Source organism: Perna viridis, chromosome 3 (assembly GCF_037379345.1).
Source record: "Perna viridis isolate PV_CMFRI_1.1 ecotype Kerala chromosome 3, ASM3737934v1, whole genome shotgun sequence".
In the NCBI taxonomy this organism is placed as follows: domain Eukaryota; kingdom Metazoa; phylum Mollusca; class Bivalvia; order Mytilida; family Mytilidae; genus Perna; species Perna viridis.
The window spans coordinates 1324949-1349208 of record NC_142447.1 but is presented as its reverse complement, the minus strand read 5'-3'; the positions used below and the strand labels follow the sequence as shown (position 1 = coordinate 1349208).

The 24260-nt window shown below is 33.7% G+C and overlaps 1 protein-coding gene across 1 annotated transcript; it reads right to left on the bottom strand.

The window, feature by feature from the left end:
* Window positions 1-9410: 9410 nt before the first annotated feature.
* On the bottom strand, window positions 9411-24004 carry LOC148620587 (neurocan core protein-like). The gene is made up of 7 exons (XM_088574267.1): window positions 23635-24004; window positions 21259-21366; window positions 19090-19203; window positions 18169-18282; window positions 12022-12104; window positions 10458-10548; window positions 9411-9714 (listed from the first exon to the last, which is right to left on the bottom strand). The coding sequence occupies exons 1-7, from the start codon at window positions 23906-23908 to the stop codon at window positions 9491-9493; spliced, it is 1008 nt and encodes a 335-aa protein (XP_088430393.1). The 5' UTR covers window positions 23909-24004; the 3' UTR covers window positions 9411-9490.
* Between the last annotated feature and the right edge of the window lie 256 nt (window positions 24005-24260).

The window sequence follows — 24260 nt, the reverse complement described above, 5'->3', positions numbered from 1 at the left end:
TGGACGTAATGGATAAGAATACAATAAAATGCGATTTTTATTGAAATGTATTTTTAATGTATGGTTTTGTTTTAACTGTTTTTGTATTCATCTGCTCCTTGAAAATTGATTTGTTCAACGTTTCATTGTTTTCCCTTCCTCTTTAGTCTACCCCGGACATTATATAGGCAACTGGGTGGGTGTTTCTATAAAAGCAAAAGATTCTTAACCTACCGGTGCACCTGGCCTGTGCTCACAATTTTTAGTTGAGTTCGAGTTTCTCATTTATTTTTGTTACTTTTTATTTTTAATTTTAGTTGCTTTATGTTCTTTGTTGTGTTGTATGTTTTCCATGTTTGATCTTTGTCTCTAGATTATATTATTTTGATTTCTACTATAATCTTGGTTCCTTTGATGATTTTTTCTGTAAACACAATTATAGCTATAGCATGATGTTTCTCTATATTTAATACATTAGTATTGGCATGACAGACAATTGCACAAAATAAATAGGATTTGTTTTTAATTCAATATTCAGTTTGGTCAAGGATGTGTGGTAGCGTAAGTATTCATCATTTGCAAAAATAATTGTATTGGCGATACCAATGGACGACTGGGATGATATGATTCTGCAATTAAAATCGACGAGTTCAAAGAAATTTGAAGATAAATTTATGAAGGAGTAATCAAGAGAATCAAGGTTATAGCCGTAATCAAAAGAATGCAATCCAGGGACAAAGACAAGACATGGTAAACAGACAGACACAAAGAACATAAACTTAAATCATACATACAAAGTAACAAAAGCAAATGAGTAACTCGGACTCCACTAAAAACTGGGAGCATGGACCAATGATGACCAAAAATGATTAAATAACCGACAGAAGCAGTCTTTTTCACCACCACCTTCCCTTTTGTCATATAGTCCCTGATTTTGCCGTTTAAACATCCATTGATAGTAAAATACTGTTTCTAAATATACTACTTAGTTATAATAACCCACGGAATGAACATAGAAGGAAAGCAACTTAATCAACTAAATGACAAAATAAATTATGTAGCCTTTTGGTGTATATCACCTATTACATAATTTGCACAGTTTTTACAAACACTGCTTGTTCATTTTATTTGAATTTCTCATCATAACAGATGACATGCTGTGTTACAAAGTTCCCAAACGCAGTTCAAATCCTGACTTAAGCACGCGAAACATCGTGCTTTGAAGAGATTTCTTTTATTTATGTAAAATGATTCTGAATCATCTTCCAAATAAAAAGATTTTATTGTGTTGGATGTGTTTTTCAACAAACGGTCAGCATTCCAATAGATACAAATTATGCTCCTATACTTGCTGACCTATTCCGTCACTTTTATGAGACAGTATAGCTAATCTTATTTTATGTAAGGAACATCGTGAAGCCAGATTCTCTTATCTGGGTTTCATTTATATGGATAAATTGTTATCGCTACAAAATTCTAGTTTTTGGCAATTTAAAACATCGCATCTATCCCAACACTAGAAAGAACAGCCCAGGAATGGGTGAAATGGAGACGGCAGCCTATGCCCCAATAAGGCAAAATAAAAGTGCAACCCCATCGAACTTGAGATAAAGGTACTTCAGACATGTTGAAGTGAGCCTCATATCTTGACATTCAGTTAGTCATCAGTAGAAAACTATTGACATAAATATACGACACACGCAATGTCATAGTTTTCCTTTCCTCTTTTTTCTATTATTTTGTGAGCAACTAGTCGGGTGTTTCTAGACAAGCAATGAAAGCTTACTCCATCGGTGCACCTGGTCCTTACTCCGAGTCACTACATCTCTCTATACCAACATTCCTCACTCTGATGGTATCGAGGCTTGCAGAGAAGTATGGGACTCTCGGAAGATCAAAGTTCGACCTACTAACTGCCTAGTCACTTTGCTCACAATGGTTTTAAAAAAAAAGAACAATTTTACCTTTAATGGAGACCATTACTTACAAATAAATGGCACAGCTATGGGTACCAAAATGGCTCCGTCTTATGCCAACATTTTCATGGGAAAATTTGAAAAAGAACTACTTGAATCCTCTATAGAAAAGCCTCTGCCCTGGTATAGGTTTATTGACGACGTGGATATGAAGTGGACACATGACGAAGAAGAACTTAACAATTTTATCGCTCGTGCCAACAGTCAACATCTTTCAATTAAGTTCACTCACGAAACATCTGCTACTAGCATCTCGTTCCTCAATACCTCCAGCACCTTATCGGGGGGAGAGCTCTCCACAGACCTATACTCAAAACCAACTGACACACATCAATATCTTATGCCTAAGAGCTGTCATCCATCTCACCTGACTAAGAGTATACCATTCAGTCAAGCTCTTAGGCTAAGACGCATTTGTTCAAATGACGAATCCTTAAAGAAACGTCTAGGTCAACTGAAGAACAATTTAAGAAGAAGGGGATATAGATACAAGACCATCAAAGAAGGGTTCCAAAAAATTCACAATATCCCAAGAAGTAGTCTGCTACAATACAAGGCAAAGAAAAAATGTAAAAGAACCCCTTGTGTTCTAACATACCACCCCTGCCTTAAAAACAGCCACAACACCATTCGTGAGCACTGGGCCTCTGTCGAGAGAAACTCAACATTATCCAAAGTCTTTCCCGAACCACCTATGATTGCTTTCAGACAGCCAGACAGTTTGCGTAGTCTACTTGTGAGGGCTGAAATATCTAAGCCCAACTTGACTCCAGGCGAGAGTCGCTCCTGTGGTGACAAAAGGTGTAAATGTTGCAACCAAATGCACCACTCGTCATCATTCACCAGCAAAGTCATGGGGAAACGCTACAAAATATTTTGCAACGTGCACTGCAAGAGTGCTAATGTAATATATTTGCTCCACTGTCCCATTTGTGGCCTTCAATATGTTGGTGAATCTAAACAGCATTTTCACAAGCGCTTGAACGGACACAGTAGCGACCTAACAAAAAAGCCTTTACTCCCAGTGAGTCAACACTTTCGATTACCTAAACACTGCCTCGATGATTTCAACAAAATGAAAATCTTCATCGTGGAACAAAACACGATCTGGAGCGATCTACAGAGAGTGAAGCGGGAGGGATTTTGGATAAAAGAACTCCGTGTTTTACACCCACACGGAATTAACAAAAAACATTAAATTCTTCCTATTTTGTACAGTTTCTTATAACAGTATTTGTAAATATTTTTTATTTTTAAAGTTCAGTATTCAAGATCAACACACAACGCATAAAACAAATTTATACGTCACAGGTGAGTTGTGTTCACAGACCATTTACTTTCATACACACTCAGTTTATTTAAGGCACTGATGAAGGTCATTTGTTGACTGAAAATTTTGCCCATTATATCATTTATTATAGTGTGTTAACATCTTTATCGGTATCGTTGTACAATCCTTTAGACTTATATATATATATATATATATATATATATATATATATATATAGAAAGGTCTGAAAAATTCCCAACGATGTTAGAACTGTCAAATTTGCAATGCAAATTTTTGGTCGTTCCCTCCGCGCGACTCGAACTCGTACCGCTGTGACATCTATGGCAACACCGCCTGCACAAAGTCCAGCGCCCTAGACCACTCGCCCAGCTAGGCTATATAAAAATATAGCTTTCGCTGGCCGGGTCATTCCTCCTCGTAGGAATAATATACGGCTGTAACTTAGTACACGATGTATGGTAGTACGGGACAGTTCATTTAGATGTTATTATGTAGGATAGAGGATCAAATTAATGATGCATGTCACAACAAATCAATATTATACAACGTCTCAGAATGTGACGACTCTATTCGCTACACTGCTCCATCGGATCAAATTGATACAGGGAAGATATGTAAACGTATAGAAAGGTCTGAAAAATTCCCAACGATGTTAGAACTGTCAAATTTGCGATGCATATTTTTGGTCGTTCCCTCCGCGGGACTCGAACTCTTTCTATACGTTTATATATGCTTATCAGTGCCATTCTTTTCATAAACGTGGTTATTCAATATAGATACAGCTAAACAATGATAACGTTAACATAGATTTTTCTCTCGAAAATGTTCAAAAATGGCCGACAGTTTTCGATAGATCAAAATTACAGCATAAATGTAGAGATATTAAAAATGAATAAAAGCATTATGTTACATAACACAAAAAAGAAATTAGGTAGAATACGAAAGTGGTATAAACTCAATTTACGGTACAAGACATAAAGAAAGTTCATCTTATTTATTTGCAAATGAATTAAATATCTAAATTCGCAATTGTTTAATCTACAACAAACCTTTTAGTATCTGACATATGATGAAGATGTCACATTTTTCAATTCAAAACTATAGAAATTTTATATCAAATGAAATCTAAAATATGTAGAATGGGGAGGATAGGGAAATTAGTTTTGAAATATTAAATGATTTTAAAAAAAGATATTGAATATAATTCAAAATAATAGCTAAAATGTTGAAAAAGGTAAAAAAGTAGAATTTGATTTTACAATGTTAATCTTTGATACAAAATTTGAAATGGAGATTGTATGGGGATTTTTCTATGGGGAATGGGGAAAGGGACAATGAGAATCGGGAATAGGGGATTGTATATGGTATAAGTGGACAGTTTATGCATATAAAGACCTGTACCTGGCATTCTTCTCAGTGTGTGCTTTAAGAAATTGTCGATATCTCTGTTACGTACTTCTACTAATATACTGTTTTTAGATTTACAGAATGCCTACAATATATCAACGTGTGTGTTAAATATTCATGTATATGTAAATTCGATATAACAACAAGCCGATATGTTTTCTCCAATTCACTAAAAATATTAGAGATACACTTAATATATTATATATTTACTTATGACTTATGACAAAATAAACCCAGCATAGAACATCAATATCTAACCAGTTTTACGGCGATTAAAGCATTTAAAGTTTCCCTGATGTGGTTCATGTGTCATATATATATTGACTACCTGTTTTGACTGGAGTTCTGAAGTATAAATATGTTTTGCATTGCACGATTAAATACGAATTCGACTTATTCAAGTCTAACAAAGAAATTGGGAAGATTATTACAAATTTGAACAAACCATGAGCGGATTTACTCTGTAAGTGCCTTAAATCATTTTTAAATTAATTTGCAATAAAGAGATATGTTCTACTGCTATATAACATATTTATAATACATAATCGACATAGATTACTGCATGTATGATTGTTCAAATAGAGAACGCATTTTAGTCTTTTTATTTCGTATAACAGTTGTTATACATTGGGGGACTTGCCTTTATTTTTAGTTTTTGAGTGTTTGTTATATTATTCTATCAATTTTATTGATTTATTTTGTTCGTTTCCTGTTGGTCATCGTTGTATTTGCCTACTTTTCGACTGGCCATACTTTGTAAATTCAAATTGCATGGTGTTCATTTCCAAGCATTCCTTAATGTCGACTTATTGATTACTTTTAATGATAAGTTTGTTAAAATTGGTAAGGCCAGTCGACTGATCATTAGATTATTTTTATGAGAATATGTAGATTGATCGATTGATATCTGATAAAGTACAGGTACTTTATACCTTTGCTTTGTACCATGTTTTCGACATCGTCCCAAAAAAGAACATTTTGCGTTGTATGGTTTCCATTCAGAACCACATGTCACTAAAACGTAGAATTGTTAATATTTCACTATCATTAACCAACCAAAACGATGTAAGAACTTTACAAATTGTAATTTTTTAGAAAAGGTTATTTCAATGCGTAGTATTTATGAATTGTAAGATTTATTGCGCGGGTGTTTCTAGACGCTTACCCTCCGGGTGCACCTGCTGAGGTGTTCATTCACTTGTGTACGTATTATATTGGTTATTTTATGTTCATTGTTGTGCGTGTGCCTTTTTCCCTCTCGTATCTTTGTTCCTACATTACAGTCCATTTATTTCCGCTAGAATCATGGTTCCCTAGATTACTCTTGCACTCATGTAAAACACAGAATAAGTTTTATTACTAAATAAATATATTTAAATAGTAACAGTGTACCAAATTTTAAATGCAATTTCTTTCATTTTTTTAAATAAATTAAAATCTAGGTTACACAATATTGATTTTTCGTAACAGGAATGAAACAAGAGTATGCACTATCTGGTATATTATAAAAAAGCTACTATCTCAATTCAATGTTTGTTTTAATACAATATGCATGACAATTGAGGGAAAAACAGAATTTACAGGGCTGGAAGTAGGGTAAGTTGTGTTCCCACATGTATTCCATGTCTTTCCTCCGAAAGTGTTGAGAAATCAAGTCGTAGGATATGCAGAAAAAAGTCTTTTATATTTGGAGGCACATCTGAAACGCTCCATTGCCATCGCTTCAACAACCATGAAAATATGGAGGCCGTTACCTACATCTGTGGGCTTAATATCTCGGTAACGGAATAGAAAATATATTTTTCTATACACTTGATCTGTCCAAATTAAAGTTATATTATCAGTTGATTTAACAGCTGATTTTTTCATTCGTCCATATCACGAAAAATGAGCCCTACAAGTTTGTTTCATAAACACAATATTTTATATACACTATAAATAACTCATGATACAATAAAACTCGGTATTAAAATAAGAACAGTTAGATTGAATACGGCTTTAAAAAAATGCATTCATGAGCAAAAGTTGTCGATAAATCAAACTCATGCTTCATATCATTAAATACTTTTATTATTATTTTTCATTATTGTTTTTTAAACTTAAATGGCGAATTACATATATCAATAACGGGGTGTAATATAGTTTAAAATCTAATGGCAAGCACGTACCCTTGTATTTAAATTATATAAAAGCTCCAAAACCTACCAACAATGGACTAAAAAATGTCGGTAATACATTCAATAAGAAGTTTTAGATAAAATCTGCTGAAACGCAACTAATGAACCAGTGTATAATCGAATCTAAGTAAGTAAATATCGTCTGAAATAACCGTAAATATATCTAACAAAGTAAACACACTTTAAAGCAAGCTCTGAAAGATCTCTATAACATGGTTAATTAATCCACGGTAACCAAACGATTTCTATCAATGAAAGAGAAATCAATGGAACCATGGTTCTAGCGGAAATCAAAAGAAAGTAATCTAGGGACAAAGAACAAACATAGAAAACAGGCATACACAACAAAGAACATTAAGTAACTAAAATAATACATACAAAGTAACGAAAGCACATGAGCAACTCGGACTCGACTAAAAACTGGGAGTATGGACCAGGTGCATCGGAAGGGTAAGGTACCGTGAATGAGATGAAATGAAGTGAAATTTCAACATTACCTGATTTTGTTTCACCAAATGAACTGCTTCTAGATGAAAAATAGATCATTAAAACTAGAGACAACACACTTATTGCAGTAGCTGCTCCAAATGATATCATCCATCTTTGTCTACTGACGTGAATTTCTTTTGTTTCTATAAATTTTCATTTTCAATCTCTTGCCAAAATATTACTTTGAAAGGAAAAATCAACACAAAATTCCTGTTTATGAGTAAATTACGTGAGACAAATATTATTTTGCAAATGTTGGTACATTCTATTCTCTTTATTTTCACCAAACAAAATATAATTGGAAGAGTACTCAAGGGAATCATTCGCCGAATTGCTCATAAAAAAGTCAAGCTTGGGGTAGACGAAAAAGGAAAGAAAAACTATGACACGTAGAACTCATCAGTTTTCATGGTTATTTGGTTAAATATATGGAAAACACTTTTCACTATCAAAAAATGAATGTATGCTGTTTATGAGCAAAATTCAGAGATCACGAAGTATTGAAATTCAGGATGAGCTACGTAGTTCTTGATAGAAATTGTCCATACTTTGCAACAAAAGATTCCAAAATCATCTTCAAAATATACCAAAGAATGCGTTCTTAAAATTCTAGAATTTAGTATTGACAGAATATTTGTCCAGTGTGTTCGTCGTGCCATTCATAAGACGATCGGCATTCCAATAGGAAATAATTGTGTTCCTTGATTCAGGAGTCTGTAACGCAGATATTTATGGCGTTCAATAACCTTGGTTTCCTTGATTACTCTTTCAATAAAACCAGAGTATTAAGTACTTGCTCTAGCGTAACGAATCAATTGTGAACACCATATGCAAAAGATGAAGGGATTTGCTGCACAGGTAAAAATAATATGATATTAAAAATAGTCTCTGTTATCATAAATCTTAGTGATGAGATGACCACCGTATCAAATTCGAGATATATGTCCAAAAAGATGCAGAATTAACTGTTTTTGTAGTCTCCTTCGTCTCGAGCTCTGGCGGGTATATTGACAGTAACCATTTACCAGGAGAAGGGTTGTTGTCATCAATATATCTGTATGTAAAGTTAAAGGATTTAGCAAAACATGGATTAAAGGACACTTCCTACGCTATGAAGTCAGCCATATATCTTGGCCTACTGTTAAAGATCGACCGACAAGGAAATCTCACTACCAAACTATACGACTAACGCAATCTTGGTTCGCATGGGTACTCTTTGTTTAAATGGTAGATGATTGAGCTGTTGCTCCATATTAGAACTGCACATTGCAGAGAGTCAAAAGTACAATTTTCTGCAATATGTTCATGTGTTTGAGATAAATAGAATAGCTACAACGATTCTGATCTCTTTGGTAATGATAGTTCTGTGCATTCCTAGCGATATCTACATCTTCTATTATAAATATGGGTCCCTAATGTATAATTTAATCAGGAGCTTTCGAGACATTTGTGTACTAGAAATTAGTAGTTTTTTTAATGTTACTCTCGGGGCCGTTGTGACTGTTTATTGTTTTTCGTCTGTTCATCACGGCTTTGTTTGCTTCTTTTTTGCATTTATTAGTTGTTAAAAAAAGAGTATTTCAAATTATAAATTTAACGTACGAATAAATCATCATTTTTTGTCAGACTTCGAAATACTTTAAAAATACTACAAACAGAATCATCAAAAGAATCATCTATCGTTTGATATAACGCGGAAATGAAAGAGAAAAAAAATTATGGAATATCTATTTTTTTTTAAGTTCAAAATGACAATAAGTTGCCTTCTTTGGTGAAAATAGATATTATACGACACAGATAGAGTTTAAAACGGTAAGCATTAAACTAGAATATTACGTAGTTCATCATCCCGAAATCAGTTATTTTAAAGTCCCAAAATAATATGCTTTTTTTATGCGAAATTTGAATATTGAAGTTGGTGAACCCTTTGCATGAATAGCGGAAGGTACATACGTTTGTTTCTAGGTTGTTCTACCATATGGTTTTCTGTATGTCACACGACTGGTTGGTATCATTGTTCTACAAAAGGAGGGTTTTGTTTGAAGGGGATATATGTTTGCTTTATTAGGGCATTTTAATAAGGTTTAAATATAACTTTCAAATAGTTTTTTTCAGTTTATTTTAGTTGTAATATTTTTTAGTTTTTTATTATTATTATTAATATTATTATTTTATCCAAGTGGTTTCTCGCAGATATAGCCAAGTTTAGAAGTACAGGGGTAGTCATGAAACTTGTAGTTGTCTTTATAATCAAGCACAAGGCAATGTTCGTTTCCACCACCTGGTTGTCCTGGTGCCCAGTCAATGAAACTTAAAGACATTCCGCTGTGATCCCATACATAGGATCCATGCTGCTGCTGGTCTGTTCCACCAGTGAAAAAATGATAATCATTCCCTGCGAAAATAATTGCAAAATACATTTACATTTAGGAAAAAGACAAGAGGAATTACGGTGCATTTAACAGCAACTATCTTTCTGGCAATATAGTATTGTTGATGTTATAAACAACTGTATTAAAATCCATTAATCTATTACCAATGCACTTAGGTTTCATGCATTTAGTTTATAGGCATGGTTACGTCATTCCTCCAGGTATATCACTATTCTTTAAAGTGCAATTGGCAAAGAGTTAAAATTCTTCTTATTCGCAGTACAAGTTAAAGTAAACTTCTAGTAATTTGTTTTTGCAATAAAGAGTTCTTCCTTAAAATGTCTACGGAGAAAACAACATTGATTCAATTGAGTTATACAAAATTAGTAGATATACTAGTTTCTAGGTTTGCGATATATTATGTCGCCCTACCTGCATTTAGTTTTTACGATGCATGTATATATTTTTATTTCTAGAATAAGGCGTTTGAAACATTGAGATCCTTCTCTGAATACATGGAAATAGTACCTTCTTGAAATGATAAAATTTGGAATGTAAAAATATCAAAAATTGGTTTAAGTTTCTGCAAAGTTTTATATTACCCTAATGCCAACCACCCATAAAAAACAAACACAGTTTTGGAACAGAACAACATAAAAAAGGAAAACGTTAGAATAAGAACTCTGCACCATAAAAGCCCCAAAATTATGACTGATAGGATTATCTCATGCAAACACATGCAGCCTCAGTGGAATTGTATATTTACCTGGCAACGTAAGAATAGTCTTCTTCAAGAATATGTCAGTTGCCTTGTCGTGAATCTCAACTAAACTGCCTTCCTTCTGGCGACAGATGTTCTAATCATGCATTGATTGAAAAAAATATTAATATGATACATAGCAACCAAGGAAACCAAGATTATAGCGGAAATCAAATGAATGTAATCCAGGAAGACCAGACATGGAAAACAGATATACACAACAAAGAACATGAAGTAACTAAATCATACATACAAAGAAACAAAAGTAAATGAGCAACTCGGACTCCACCAACACTTGGAAGCATGGATCAAGTGCTCCGATGGGGTAGGCGTCCTCTACTTTACTATAAACACCCGCGGAGCTCCTCACAGAAAAGTCCGAAGTAGACGAAAGAGGAGAGGAACACTATGACACTTGAACAAATCGGTTCTGGTGATGCAAATAGATACACCGTAACGATCCACAAGTTCATGATGACGACCACAAAACGTTTGTAGGAAACAAATGAGGTTTTAAACTGAATCATAACTACAATTTTACTGTAATGTTCCCTCTACCCATGTTCTATTTCCCCGTTTCCATCAGCACCATAAAAAGTGATTTGCTCAACGTTTCAATTTTCCTCTCCTCTTTGTTTACCCCGGACTTGACTTTTAATGAGCAATGCGATGGCTTAGGACGCTTACTCTACCGGGGCACCTGATCCATGCTCAAAGTTTTTAGTGGAATCCAAGTTGCTTATTTCTTGTTGTTACTGTGTATTATTGTGTTGGTTATTTTATGTTGTTTGTTGTGTTTTTCTGCTTTTCATGGCTAGACATTCTTTTTTTAACTTCAGCTAGAATCTTGGTTCGTTTGAATTACTGTTAAAAAAGAAAGTGAATTTGTTTTCTTTTTTGTAATTGCCAGCAGACGTTAACGTAGACATTGCTTAATACATTGTAGAATTTAATGACTGTTATTTTACGTAGTAGAATAATGCAATTTAAGTTCCTTAACTATCCTGCAAATTGTAAACATAGAATTTGCGTATCTACATTGTAAGTGCCTTAAATCATTTTTTATTTTAGTTGCAATACTGAGGAAGTTGCAATACTGAAGAAATTGATCTATTTCTATAAAACATATTTCTTTGACAAAATCGACATAAAATTAGCACAAATGTAAAACAAATTATCAATGTATAATTGTTCTAATCGAGAACGTATGTCTGTTTCGTTCTAAAAGTTCCGGTTTCCATGCATTGGAGAACTTTTTTTTATGTATATACATTTCTATCTTTTTTTTATTGTTTGATGTTGTTCCTTTTCTAATAGTCACAATTGCATTTTCTTACTTACTGATTGGCCATACTTTGTAGAATCCGCTAGAATGTTGGTACTATTGATTACTCTTTGTAAATTAACATTGTTTATTTCCAAAAAAAATCCTTAAGGTCGACTAACTAATTTATTTTAAAGATAAGTTTGTTAAGATTAGTTAGGTCAGTCGACTGATCTTATGATTGATATTATGAGGATATGAAGACAGATCTATTAATATATGATATATGGTAACGATAATTTATACCTTTGCTTCGTGCCATGTTTTCGATTTCTTTACAAAAATGAAACATTTTGCGTTGTATTGTTTCCATCCAGAAGCACATGTCACTAAAAATAAAAAATTGTTGAAAATTCGTTATCATATAACCAAACAAAACGATGAAAGAATTACAAATTATAATTGTTTTAGAAATGTTTACTTCATTGGGCAGGATTTATAATTTTTATAAGATTAATTGCCCGGGTGTTCCTAGAAAAGCAGAGGACACTTACCCTACCGTGCCCCTACAGAGGTGCTCATTTATTTTTTGTTGCGTTATAGGTATTATTTTGGTTATTTCATGTTCATTGTTGTGTGTGTCTCTTTCCCTGTCGTATCTTAGTCCCTGGATTTCATTATTTTTATTTCCGCTAAAATCTTGATTCCCTCGATTACTCGTGCACTCGCGTAAAGCAGAGAATACGTTATATCACTAAATAAAAATGTCTAAATAGTAACAGTGTACCAAATTTTAAATGCAATTTCTTTCATTTTTTTAAATAAATTAAAATATAGGCTACACAATATTGATTTTGATTAACGAGAATGAGATAAGAGTATGCACTATCTGATATAGTATAAAAAAATGATACTATGTTTGTTTTAATAAAATATGTATGAAAAGTGAGAGAAAAAAACTCAGAATTTATGGCCAAATCAGGATTGAAACAAAACTGATCAATCAAAACTAGAGAATGACACTATAAATTGACATTTTAATATGCCATCGTATGATATGGCCTATATATGGTAAATTTTATTCCATTGATTTTTCGTTTCAATGTAATGTCGATATCATATGTACGTCAAATAGTAAACCGATTTTTTTATTACGACAAAGGATGGCTCAAGCAACCAAATTTTACACCAAAAACATCTCCCTTTTTCAATGAATTTCATTGCCTTCTATGTGATTTTTGCCTTTTTACTCTTGCAGTTAATCAAAAACCAACATTAAACTTAGCGACAGGATGCATTTATGATATGAAACGGATGATTTTTGTTTTAAACCAAATTTTTCATATGCAACCCACTGCCTGGTTCTTGCTTGGATACTCTCTTAATTATATACGTAAAGTTGGGTACATTATGAATACATTAGCCTAATTTACATCTATCGGAAAGTTGGGTGACCGTTTTTGTAGAACACAAAGAAAGTGTCACAAATGGAAAGGATTGTCCAGTCGGGGAAAATTTTCGGGAGGCAAACCACAGCGTTAACGACATGAAAATAACTGTCCTTTTGAAAACGTGTTCAGGCGAGAAAAAAATAAAAGCTCCTAGAACAGCGTATCATCATTCTTGAGACAGCCCATCCCTTTGGAATGAATGTCAAAACCCGCATTATTTAGTCACCATAACCTGGTTTTCAACTGCTTTTCCTTTTAAAAAATTCATCATGAACTTAACGCACACTTCATAATGATCAAGATCAATCTTGAAAGTCACCTTGTCTCTGTGTTAGGGATTGACAATTTTTCTCCTCAAGATTTTTGCTCCTGACGAAGGCCGTTAGGCCGAAAATTGAGGCTCATGTTTTTCAATATTTTTACGTTTCACTTATAGTTTATTTGTATTTAGTTCCTTTTTACCTTTTAAACGTGACTATTGTTCACTAATTCATTATTCTTATTTACGTTTGATTTAAGCTACTTCACAACAAATATTATGTTGAATTTACATGACACCAAGGACATTGTTTTTCTAATGACTATTGCAGATTAAAAAAGTCTAATAATACTACAAAAGCTTTTCGCACCGGTCCAATATGTCATTCTAAATAAATCATGTCCATAGGTAAATAACAGGTGAAAGTGAATTGATGTATTATTCAGTTTATGTCCATAACAAAAACAATGTCATAAAAAGATAAAGCTTTATGGAACATTTACATTTACCTAACTGGACGAATAGTTTGTGTAAGCAGTATAGCAATAAACATCAGACCAGTACGTGTTTTAGTCCGGCACATGAACGACAAACATTTGCCTCGCAGCATTGACAGTTCAATTTTTTGGGAAGTTTTTACACTATATTTTTACGTCATTATGCATATGGCAGCATCAAACATATTCCGAAGGAGCGATGTAGCGAATAGAACGTTTCTGATTCTTTGGCGTTTATTCGATATACATTTGATGATATATATATCGATAATTTGATCCTCTATTCTACATAACCCCATATTCTAGATGCAGTGTACTGTACTATCCTAAATGGTGTTTGTAAATGGTGTAAATGATGTACTAAATAACCTTCAAAAAGGAATCACTCAGCAAGCAACACTAATAGTTGTATTGCCTAGCTGGCCGATGATGCTGATTTTGTGGTTATTTAAGATGTAACAGTGGAACGACCCTTAAATATTTGCATACTTTTCGCCGGTTTTTCACCAACGAATCCCAATGGATGTTTGCAACTTCGTTCAAACCATTTGTAGGATGAATTGGTAATGGTTAAAGTACAATCTGCTCCTTGATAAGCACCAACAGATAAAACGTCAGGCTGAGAAGAATGCCAATTGGTGTAGAGAAGCCCAGCCCCATTCAAATTTCCCTTCAGTTTGGATATTGCTCAGCCCAATCCACCACTCGTTTTCTATGCAAATAATGACCTTAAATATACACGCAACATCTGTCCTTTATCCGTTCATAATGTTTGAACATAATGCTTTTCTCTCTTCAATGAATAAGGCACAAACAATTTGATTTTCTGAGACGTGGTTAGGATTTTCATTTTGGCAAATCATTTCATATGATAAATAAAAGAAAATGTATTTTGGGAAAATATTCCATGAGACAGATAAGAGCCTTCATTTATTTATTGACAAATCATCGTCAGAAAATGTTTCTGTCAATGATACCTCCACCCAAAGCATGAAAATCAAAAGGCCCGTGGCCAATGGAACTAAAAAGCTTTTAACATCATTGTCATCAACCTTTTGTAAGTTAAATGTCATAGTCATCTTCGAAATATACTGAAAAAGATGGGTTTTTTTAAATGCTTGAATTTTTCATCGACAACATATTTGTTCGGTCTGGGGGCCACGTTTCTCAATAAGCGACCGAAATTCAAATGGGAATAAATTGTGTTCCGATACTCGCTGACCTATTACTTCACTTGTACGAGGCTGACTTTATACCTGATGTGATACAAAAGAAGGAACATCGTTTAACAGGATGCTTTGATTTTTAGTTTCCGCTATACAGATGTTGGGAACTTTATACATCGCATGAGATAAAGTATACTAGACACTGTGATGTCAGCCTTACATCCTGACCTACTCTTAGAGATCAAAATGAAAACTATTACCAAACTATACGACAAATGCGATGACTTTTCATTCCGTAATGTCCTTTCATCTATAGCAACATCCCTTCAGCACTTACGTAAAGAGTTTTCATATCACAACGCATGCGTTATGCCAGAGTTTGCCGTGACTACGCAGATTTTCGAAACGCGCTAGGCTTCTGAAACAGGGTTATGTTACTTCAAGATTGAAGTCATCACTACAGAAGTTTTATGGTCGTCATCATGAATTCGTGGATCGTTAAAGTAAAAATATCTGCACCATGAGAACCGATTTGTTCAAAGCGTCATAGTATTCCTTAAATTTCAACTTTTGTCTACCCCGGACTTGACTTTTTATGAGCATCTAGAGGCTGTTTCTAGAAAAGCAGAGGACACTTGCCCTACCGATGCACCTGGTCCATGCTCCTAGTTTTTAGTGGAATCCGAGTTGCTCATTTTCTTCTGTTTCTTTGTACGTATATGTTTTTGGTTTTTTATGATCTTTTGTGTGTGTGTCTGTTTCCCATGTCTGGTCTCTGCATTCTTTTGATTTCTGCTAGAATCTGTAGATTATCTTTCAAGTATTGAATTTGGCAAAAATGTTCGTTAAGAGATAGTTTAAATGACTGTAATTTTGACCTTTAAGGTAAACATAACGAGAATTGGTATGATAATTTGTCAAAGAGAATATATCCAACGGGATAAAAAATTGTCAGCTCAAGACCACCAATAGGTCTCCGATGAGCAATGAGGAAACCCAAACACCACAATGCTTATTTTCATGCACCAGGACAATGTTTCTAGTTTTTATTTGAGTCTGAGTTGCTAATTTACTTTTGTTGCTTTGTACGTATTATTCTAGTTATTTTATATTCATTGTAGCTTGTGTCTGTTTTTCGATTGGCTTGTCTTTGTTCCTGGATTATATTCTTTTGATTTCCGCTAAAACCTTGGTTCCCTTGATTACTTTGTTATGGGTTTAAACCACTTTTCTGTTGCACAATAGTGTTGATTATGTATATATATAATATATAATATATATATAAACACTTGCAATAGGACCAGCTGCCTATACCACTCAGCCGACAGAGCTATATAGAATATAGCCTTCGCTGACTAGGTTATTCCCAAGTTTACGTTAGATATGTATTTAATACATGATGCATGGTAGTGCAAGACAGTTTACATAGGTGGTGTTAAAACGTAGGATAGGAGATCATATTTTGATGCATGTCACATCAAATAAATACTGAATGTATGTCTGTGAATGTCGACCACTCTGTTCTTTGCACTGTTCCATCGGATCAAGTTTAATACAAGGAAGTTGATGTAAGCATTAAGTGGTCTGAAAACTGCCCAACGATATAATAACTGATAATATTTTATTTGTGTAGTATGTCTAGGAGGTTTGGATATACATACTTTATTTCTACACAATATATACTGACCCGTCAGTTTTTGTTTGGGTTTAGAGGAAATTTCGTCTTCTGATTTTACCGTGTCATCGCTAAGGCCCCTAGGTCTACGGAATGCTAAATCGGGTTCCAAAGTAATAACTATGGGGACCTTTGGATGATTTTGGATAACTTTCTAATAAAAATGAGTTAACAAGCAGAGGTTCCTTAAGGTTTTATCTTGTTTTGTAGAAAATAAAATGCTTCAAAAAACAAATTTTTCAAACAAAATATATATAAAACAACATGCTCATTTTAGTAGATGATTACAGCAGACATTGCTGGCACGCTCATATTTCCTATTTAAGTCTGCTGGTTTGTAGCCAAGCGGTGACAAATGACGTATGGATTCAACTAGACTTGTGTATGCAGTATTGTCAAATTTGAAGAACTTGGTTGTGTAGAATGGTTTCAGTGCAATGATTGTGATGGCAGCTTCAGTATAACACACAGTTCCGGTTTATTGAATTGAACAAATAATGTTTTTATAGGTTCGGGTCTTAACCAGGTTTATAGCACATCCATTGCCCTAGTAAACTATGGTAGTGTCCTTTTCTGTTTGTACTTATATATTTTGTTTCCATAACTATTACCATTTTGGTTAAGGTGTCTTTTGTAAAAGTATTACATTTTCATTCAGCTTTAGAATAAATTTCATTGTTAAACCTTGTAATTGTTTTACATCGAATTACATTATAATTGTTTAAATACTGATGACTGTTTTTGATTATCCGAAATATTTGTTTTTATTTCACCTTTATTTAGTGATATTAAATATATTTGACAATTATTCAAGATTTGTTTTGTGCTAGGTCGTTTTTAACATGTAATATTTTTTATTAGACTGAGTATTGATTATTACAAAGATGAAATATATAAACGGTTTATTTAACTTTAACTGATCTTGAGGAAAAAAGGATGGAATTAAGAATTAGTTTTATTTCCTGGATCATAAATATCAACACTCGGAAAGCTGAAGAATTCCTCGGCATTTCGGATGATTAGAGCCTTATATTGGCCATATTTGCAGATTGTTGAAATTTAATTGCTCCATTGTAGAAAAGCATATTTATTTGTGCTTTAGGCTTTTATCGATAATTAAAATTAACATGTATTCAAGAATTCTCTTTTATTTGGTCTCTTTATCTACTTGGACGGATAGAAAGTGTGCGATATTACATCTCATTGACAAAAACTCAATTTGATTTAGCATACAAATACATGTGTGAATGTCATGTATTCAAGCAAACACATATTATAATGCTCAATCGAGACAAGGGTAAAATATATATAACCTCAAAATGTATCGATTTGTTAATAATGGTACAATTCTGGAACAAAACAGCTCCATCTTGCGTGTATAAATATGATTTATACATGTACTTACCCATTTCACAGTTCGTTCCGTTATATTTTGGCTTACAATTACATTTATAACTATTGACTCTGTCAACACATATACCTCCGTTTTGACAGGGATTTGATGAACATTCGTTTATTTCTAAAAATAAGAGATGTGTTTATAAGTTACTTTCAACCAATTCTCCTTTTAGTACATGTATGTTAGGAAAAAGCTTAAATTGAGCCACTACAATTAGTTGCCAAATTATCAAATGACCAGAGATTTTTTTTTATATAGGATATATCTTATTGTTCGTGGATCGTTATGGTGTATCCATCAGCACCATGAGAACTGATTTATTCAACGGGTCATAGTTTTCCTTCCCTCGTTTGTCTACCCCGGATTTGACTTTTTATGAGCAACTCGGCGGGTGTTTCTAGAAAAGCAGAGAATGCTTACCCTACCGGTGCACCTGGTCCATGCTCCCAGTTTTTAGTGGAGTCCGAGTTGCTCATTTACTTTTGTTACTTTGTATGTATGATTTTAGTTACTTTATGTTCTTTGTTGTGTATGTCTGTTTTCCATGTCTGGTCTTTGTCCCTGGATTACATTCTTTTGATTACCGCTATAACCTTGGTTCCCTTGATTACTCTTTCTAGAGTAGACAATCTTGTATAAATTAAAAGTTCTAATAAAACATTTTAATCTATTAATATACCTTGGTACGTTGCTTGAGAACTTTATCGTATGAGTTATGAAAAATTATTGTACAAAGTTTTATGACGGGGAAAATTGTCGGTCCAAGTAGCATCTTCCCTCATAAAAAATATTTAAAAGAACAGATGCATTCAAACGCATTATGAAATTGCCTCCTTTTTTCTACGACTCTTCATAGGCTTTTTGAGCTTAGGTTCTTTCAGACTCTTTTGTTAACTTACAATCACTACACACATTAACGTTACCTACCTGTGCCACAGCTAGTGTCACTATATCCTGAAGGGCAGACACATGTGAAGCTATTTATATTGTCAACGCAAGTTCCACCATTTCTACATGGGGTCGTGTAACATTCATCGATGTCTAAAATCGTGTAAAATCTCGTTTACTATTTTTATTTATTCAATTCATTTCGAAGCTACTATACATGACAAATATGTTGTCGCACCAGCCGACAAAGCCCAAAACAACATTGTTTTTGTCTGTAAAACGTTTTATATCCAATGTTTATTATCAGAGGTAGACGTAGAAAATAATAGCTGTGATAAGACCTACACTGCTAGATAAGACCTACAATGCTACCACTCTCTCCAAAGAAGAGATTGTGGATAACCATAAATCTGTGCTATCCTCTTTGCGTCTCTCTACCAGGGACGATGATTCTGATTTACCGTCTATGTGCTGGATTCCTAAACTTTACAAGAATCCATACAAACAACGTTTCATAGCTGGATCTGCAAAATGTACCATCAAACCTCTTTCAAAACTTTTAATTTCTCTACTAACAACTGTCAAAGAGCATCTACAGTCCTACACAACACTTGTTACTCCCGTAGTGGTATTAGTTCAATGTGGATCCTGAAAAATTCGAAAGATCTTTTGGAAACAATCAGTTCAAGACTATTATATGAATATAATAGCATTAAAACCTATAATTTTTCAACACTGTATACTTCTATTTCACATACTCTGTTAAAATCCCGACTTAAAAACATTATACATCGTTGTTTTTCCAAAAAAGATGGTACACCTAGATACAAATATATAGGTCTTGGTAGAGATTCCTCATACTTTGTAAGAAATAATTCCAAATCATCTTCCAAATATACAGAGGAAGATGATTACAAAATGCTGGAATTTTTCATCGACAACATATTTGTCCAGTGTGATGGACGTGTTCTTCAACAAACGATCGGCATTCCAATGGGAACAAATTGTGCTTTACTTGCTGACCTATTCCTTCACTCTTATGAGGCTGACTTTATAGCTGATCTGATAAGAAAGAAAGAATATCGTTTGGCTAGATCCTTCAATCTCAGTTTCCGCTATATAGATGACGTATTATCTTTAAACAATCCTAATTGCGGGGATTTGATACATCGCATCTACCCAAAAGAACTTGAGATAAAGGATACTACAGACACTGTGAAGTCAGCCTCATATCTTGACCTACACTTAGAAATCGATGGTAAAGGAAAACTATTGACCAAACTTTACGACACATGTGATGACTTTTCATCATAACTGTCAACTTTCCTTTCATGTGTGGCAACATCCGTTCGGCTCCTGCGTGTGGGTGTTCATGTCAGAGTTCATGCGTTGTGCCGGAGCTTGCCGAGAGTGCACTGACTTTTTGTGTCGCGCTGGAACTCTAACAAATAGGCTTCTGGGACAGGGTTGTGTTGCTACAAGATTGAAGTCATCACTACAGACGTTTTATGGTTGTCATCATGAACTCGTGGATCGTTATAGTGTATCCATCAGCACCATGAAAACTGATTTATTCAACGTGTCATAGTTTTCCTTTCCTCGTTTGTCTACCCTGGACTTGACTTTTTATGAGCAACTCGGCGGGTGTTTCTAGAAAAGCAGAGGACGCTTGCCCTATCGGTGCACCTGGGCCATGCTCCCAGTTTTTATACATTAAAAGTATGGTGTATAGGACGATGTGAGTAGTAAATCGTAATTTTAAAGGAGTAATCAAGGGAACCAAGGTTATAGCGGTAATCAAAAGAATGTAATCCAGGGACAAAGACCAGACATGGAAAAAAGACATACACAACAAAGAACAAAGTAACTAAAATCATACATACAAAATAAGAAAAGTAAATGAGCAACTCGGACTCATAAAAACTGGAAGCATGGACCAGGTGCACCGGTAGGGTAAACAAAAACGCTTGAACATTTTACTCGTGCGCGAAACAGGTTCTGCACACTCGTTTAATCAAGACATTCTTCGGTGTTGCTGATTATATTTTGGTAATTCACTCTGATCAAATGATGATTCAAATGATATCTCTCTCTCTCTCTCTCTCTCACTCTCTCTCTCTCTCTCTCTCTCTCTCTCTCTCTCTCTCTCTCTCTCTTGTTCTTCATGTTTTACATTGAACCTAATATTCGAGCGGTGTCTTCAATTACCTGTCTCACAGTTATTTCCGCGATATCCAGGTACACAGGCACAGGTGTAGCTGTCTTCAAAATCTGTACACGTTGCTCCATTCTCACAAGGGCAAGATAAACATGACCCTTAAATAAATAAATGAAAATACTGAAACTTTTAAACAGTAGAGCTTTGGAATCTCATTACATTAGTATACGTCTTTAAACAGGGGTGATCAACATTTATAATTAAGATATCAACTTAAGATACTGTTCGTGTAAAAATAAGACAGATCCTGTGGTATCGGTGGTACAGGGTAAATTTTATCCCATTAAAATGTTTATTCCATTGTAATTTTGATTGTCAATTAGTATGAAATTTATTTTAAATCATCAATGAACGACTCTGAAATTGAGTTTCCTAACAACAAAGTCATCTCCCTTTTTTCAATGATTAATGCTTTCTGTGTAATTTATTTCTCTTCAATCATTGAAATTAATCAAAACACAACTTTCAACTTTGAGAAAGGTTGCATTTGTGATTACAAAGCATCACATGTGACATAAAGTTTCAAATTAAACACCTCTGCCATCATCGTTATGGTTAATCACTAGGTATAAAGGAGACAGATAGGAAACCAAGGCGAACTAGTTATCTCTTTATATTCAAGATCAAGGTTGTAGACTGAATGTTAGTATTCCCTTAAAATATGATTTTTTTTCAGAAACTGAAATTGAAAAACTGAGACAGTCCTTCCTGATTTTCCTATGTTAACACTTGAAACTCCTAGCTTAAAAAACACAGATATGGTGAAACGCAACTAAAGCACCAACGTATAATTTGAATCTAAATAACTAAATATCTTCTGAGTTTAGCTTAAATATATCCAACAAGCGTAAAGACACTTTAAAGCAAGCTCTGACAGGCCTCTACAACAGGGTTGATAAGTCCACGGTAACCAAACGATTTCTATCAATGAAAGATATGAGAAATACACAGAAACAAACACATTAAAAAGTGACGAAACTAACAAAACACCCAGTATTAGAAATGATCGGTCACTACAAAACCATGAGACTGATTTTGGAGTGGCAATGTCAAGAGCTATATAGACAATAAATTATGCAGTTAATGTTATGTATTACTGACAAATGACCTAGGATTTGGGTAGGGATGCAATTAAGAAATAAATCACGGAAGCAATATTTCATCCTTGTTTTACAATGTGCTGAACATTTCTGACGCATTGGTTTAACACCGAACAATAGTAAGGGCTTAGATAATGACATAAATGGCCACTCCGCGCTAAACAATTATACAATGTAATTTCCGTGATTTATTTCGATTCTAATATGACCACTTTCTTCATATTAATTAACATAAGTAGCTCATGTGTTGGAAGAAATGGTGGTCATGTGTTTTTACCACTTTTTTACCATGGCTGTGGTCTAAAGAGCTTTGGTGAATGTCAAATTAGAATCGAAGGTCAAATATTTTATATTTCAAAAAGGGATTTAAAAAATAAATAATTATTTAAAAATCGTTTTCTTTAAAAATTAATGTAATTAGAGTAGTTGATCAAGCCGTCGGATTTTGTTTGAATGAATGTTCTTTATAGACTATTGTGCCGTAAAAATAACTAGATGTATTTTATATCAAAGTTTTGTAACAAAGAAAACAAACCTATTAAATGTTTTCAATTGTTATTTCGATACCACTAGTACAAAAGCGTTTCTGAAGGAACCTGTTACGTTTATCAAAATCTTACATTTTATCACAAATACTTAAAAGAATATCCATAACAAAATAATTTATTTTGTCAAAAATGTTAGTATGAAATCTGTGATTTTCTAGTACTTTACATATTAATTAAGAAAAGGCGAACAGGCACTGTCGATGCCTAAGGATTTTCAGGCACATATCTTTAACGAAGTTTCCAAATTTAGATTATTTACGGCCAAATCATCATAACGACTTTTATTATTCAATGCATGCAACAGATCATGTTTGGATAACTCTTTAAATTTTTTAGCCATGACACTTAATTAGAAACTGCAGAAAAAAACAAATTGGCTTGAGAGAGAGCACAATCAGTGCCCAACGGAATACCAACAACCTGACTGTATAATGCACAGTTTCCCCAATCAGATCTGCGTGTATTCAGCACACAAAGAAAGAGTGGTCAATAGAACCAAGATTCTAGCGGAAATCAAAAGAATGTAATGTAGGGACAAAGACCAGACATAAAAAAAAACAATCACAACAAAGAACATAAAGTAACTACAATAATACATTAAAGTAACAAAAGTAAATGAGCAACTCCGACTCCACTAAAAACTGGGAGCATGGAAAAGATGCACCGGTAGAGTAAGATACAGTGAATGAGATGAAATAAAGTGAAACTTCACCATTACCTGATTTTATTGCATCTGATGAACTGGTTCTAGCTGCAAAATAGATCACTAAAACTAGAAACAACACACTTATTGCAGTAGCTGCTCCAAATGATATCATCCATCTTTGTCTACTGACATGAATTTCTCTTGTTTCTTTAAATCCAGTGTTGCTCGTATTGTCTGAAGTAACATCGGTATCAATTCCAGATATTGTTTCTTCTGTAAAAAGTATTTCAGGTGGGTTATTCGGAACTATTTGTGAATAAAACGCCTTTCTATTCTCATTTTCCATTGTAATTAACTTAGACTTTCAAAAATAAAGTTAAAGTAAACATAGATAAGAGAAATACCGGTAATTATTTGAAAAGTTGATACTAGTTATATGTTTTACTTTAATATAAAGTTAAATACTTATTGCAAGTAGTTGTTTCTTATTACATGTGGTATTAATGATCTGGAAAAATTTATAAGTTTACCTAATTTAGAGATATGTTTGATATATCGACAAAAATACCTTTAAGTAAATTAGAGGACAAATCAGATACATCAAAAACGTCATGAATCGCATGAAAAGGAAACTGCAACGATCTGCAAACACAATGTAAGGAACCGAATAAGACACAACTCTGAATAAAAATGAAGAA

Excerpts from the sequence above, each read along its gene's own strand:
- LOC148620587 (XM_088574267.1), bottom strand. The coding sequence starts at position 23,908 with ATGGAAAATGAGAATAGAAAGGCGTTTTATTCACAAATAGTTCCGAAT. Across the intron at positions 19,204-21,258 it reads CGGAAATAACTGTGAGACAG|ACATCGATGAATGTTACACG; the intron begins GTAATTGAAGAC and ends ACACGATTTTAG. Across the intron at positions 10,549-12,021 it reads AAACATGGCACGAAGCAAAG|AACATCTGTCGCCAGAAGGA; the intron begins GTATAAATTATC and ends ATGCATGATTAG.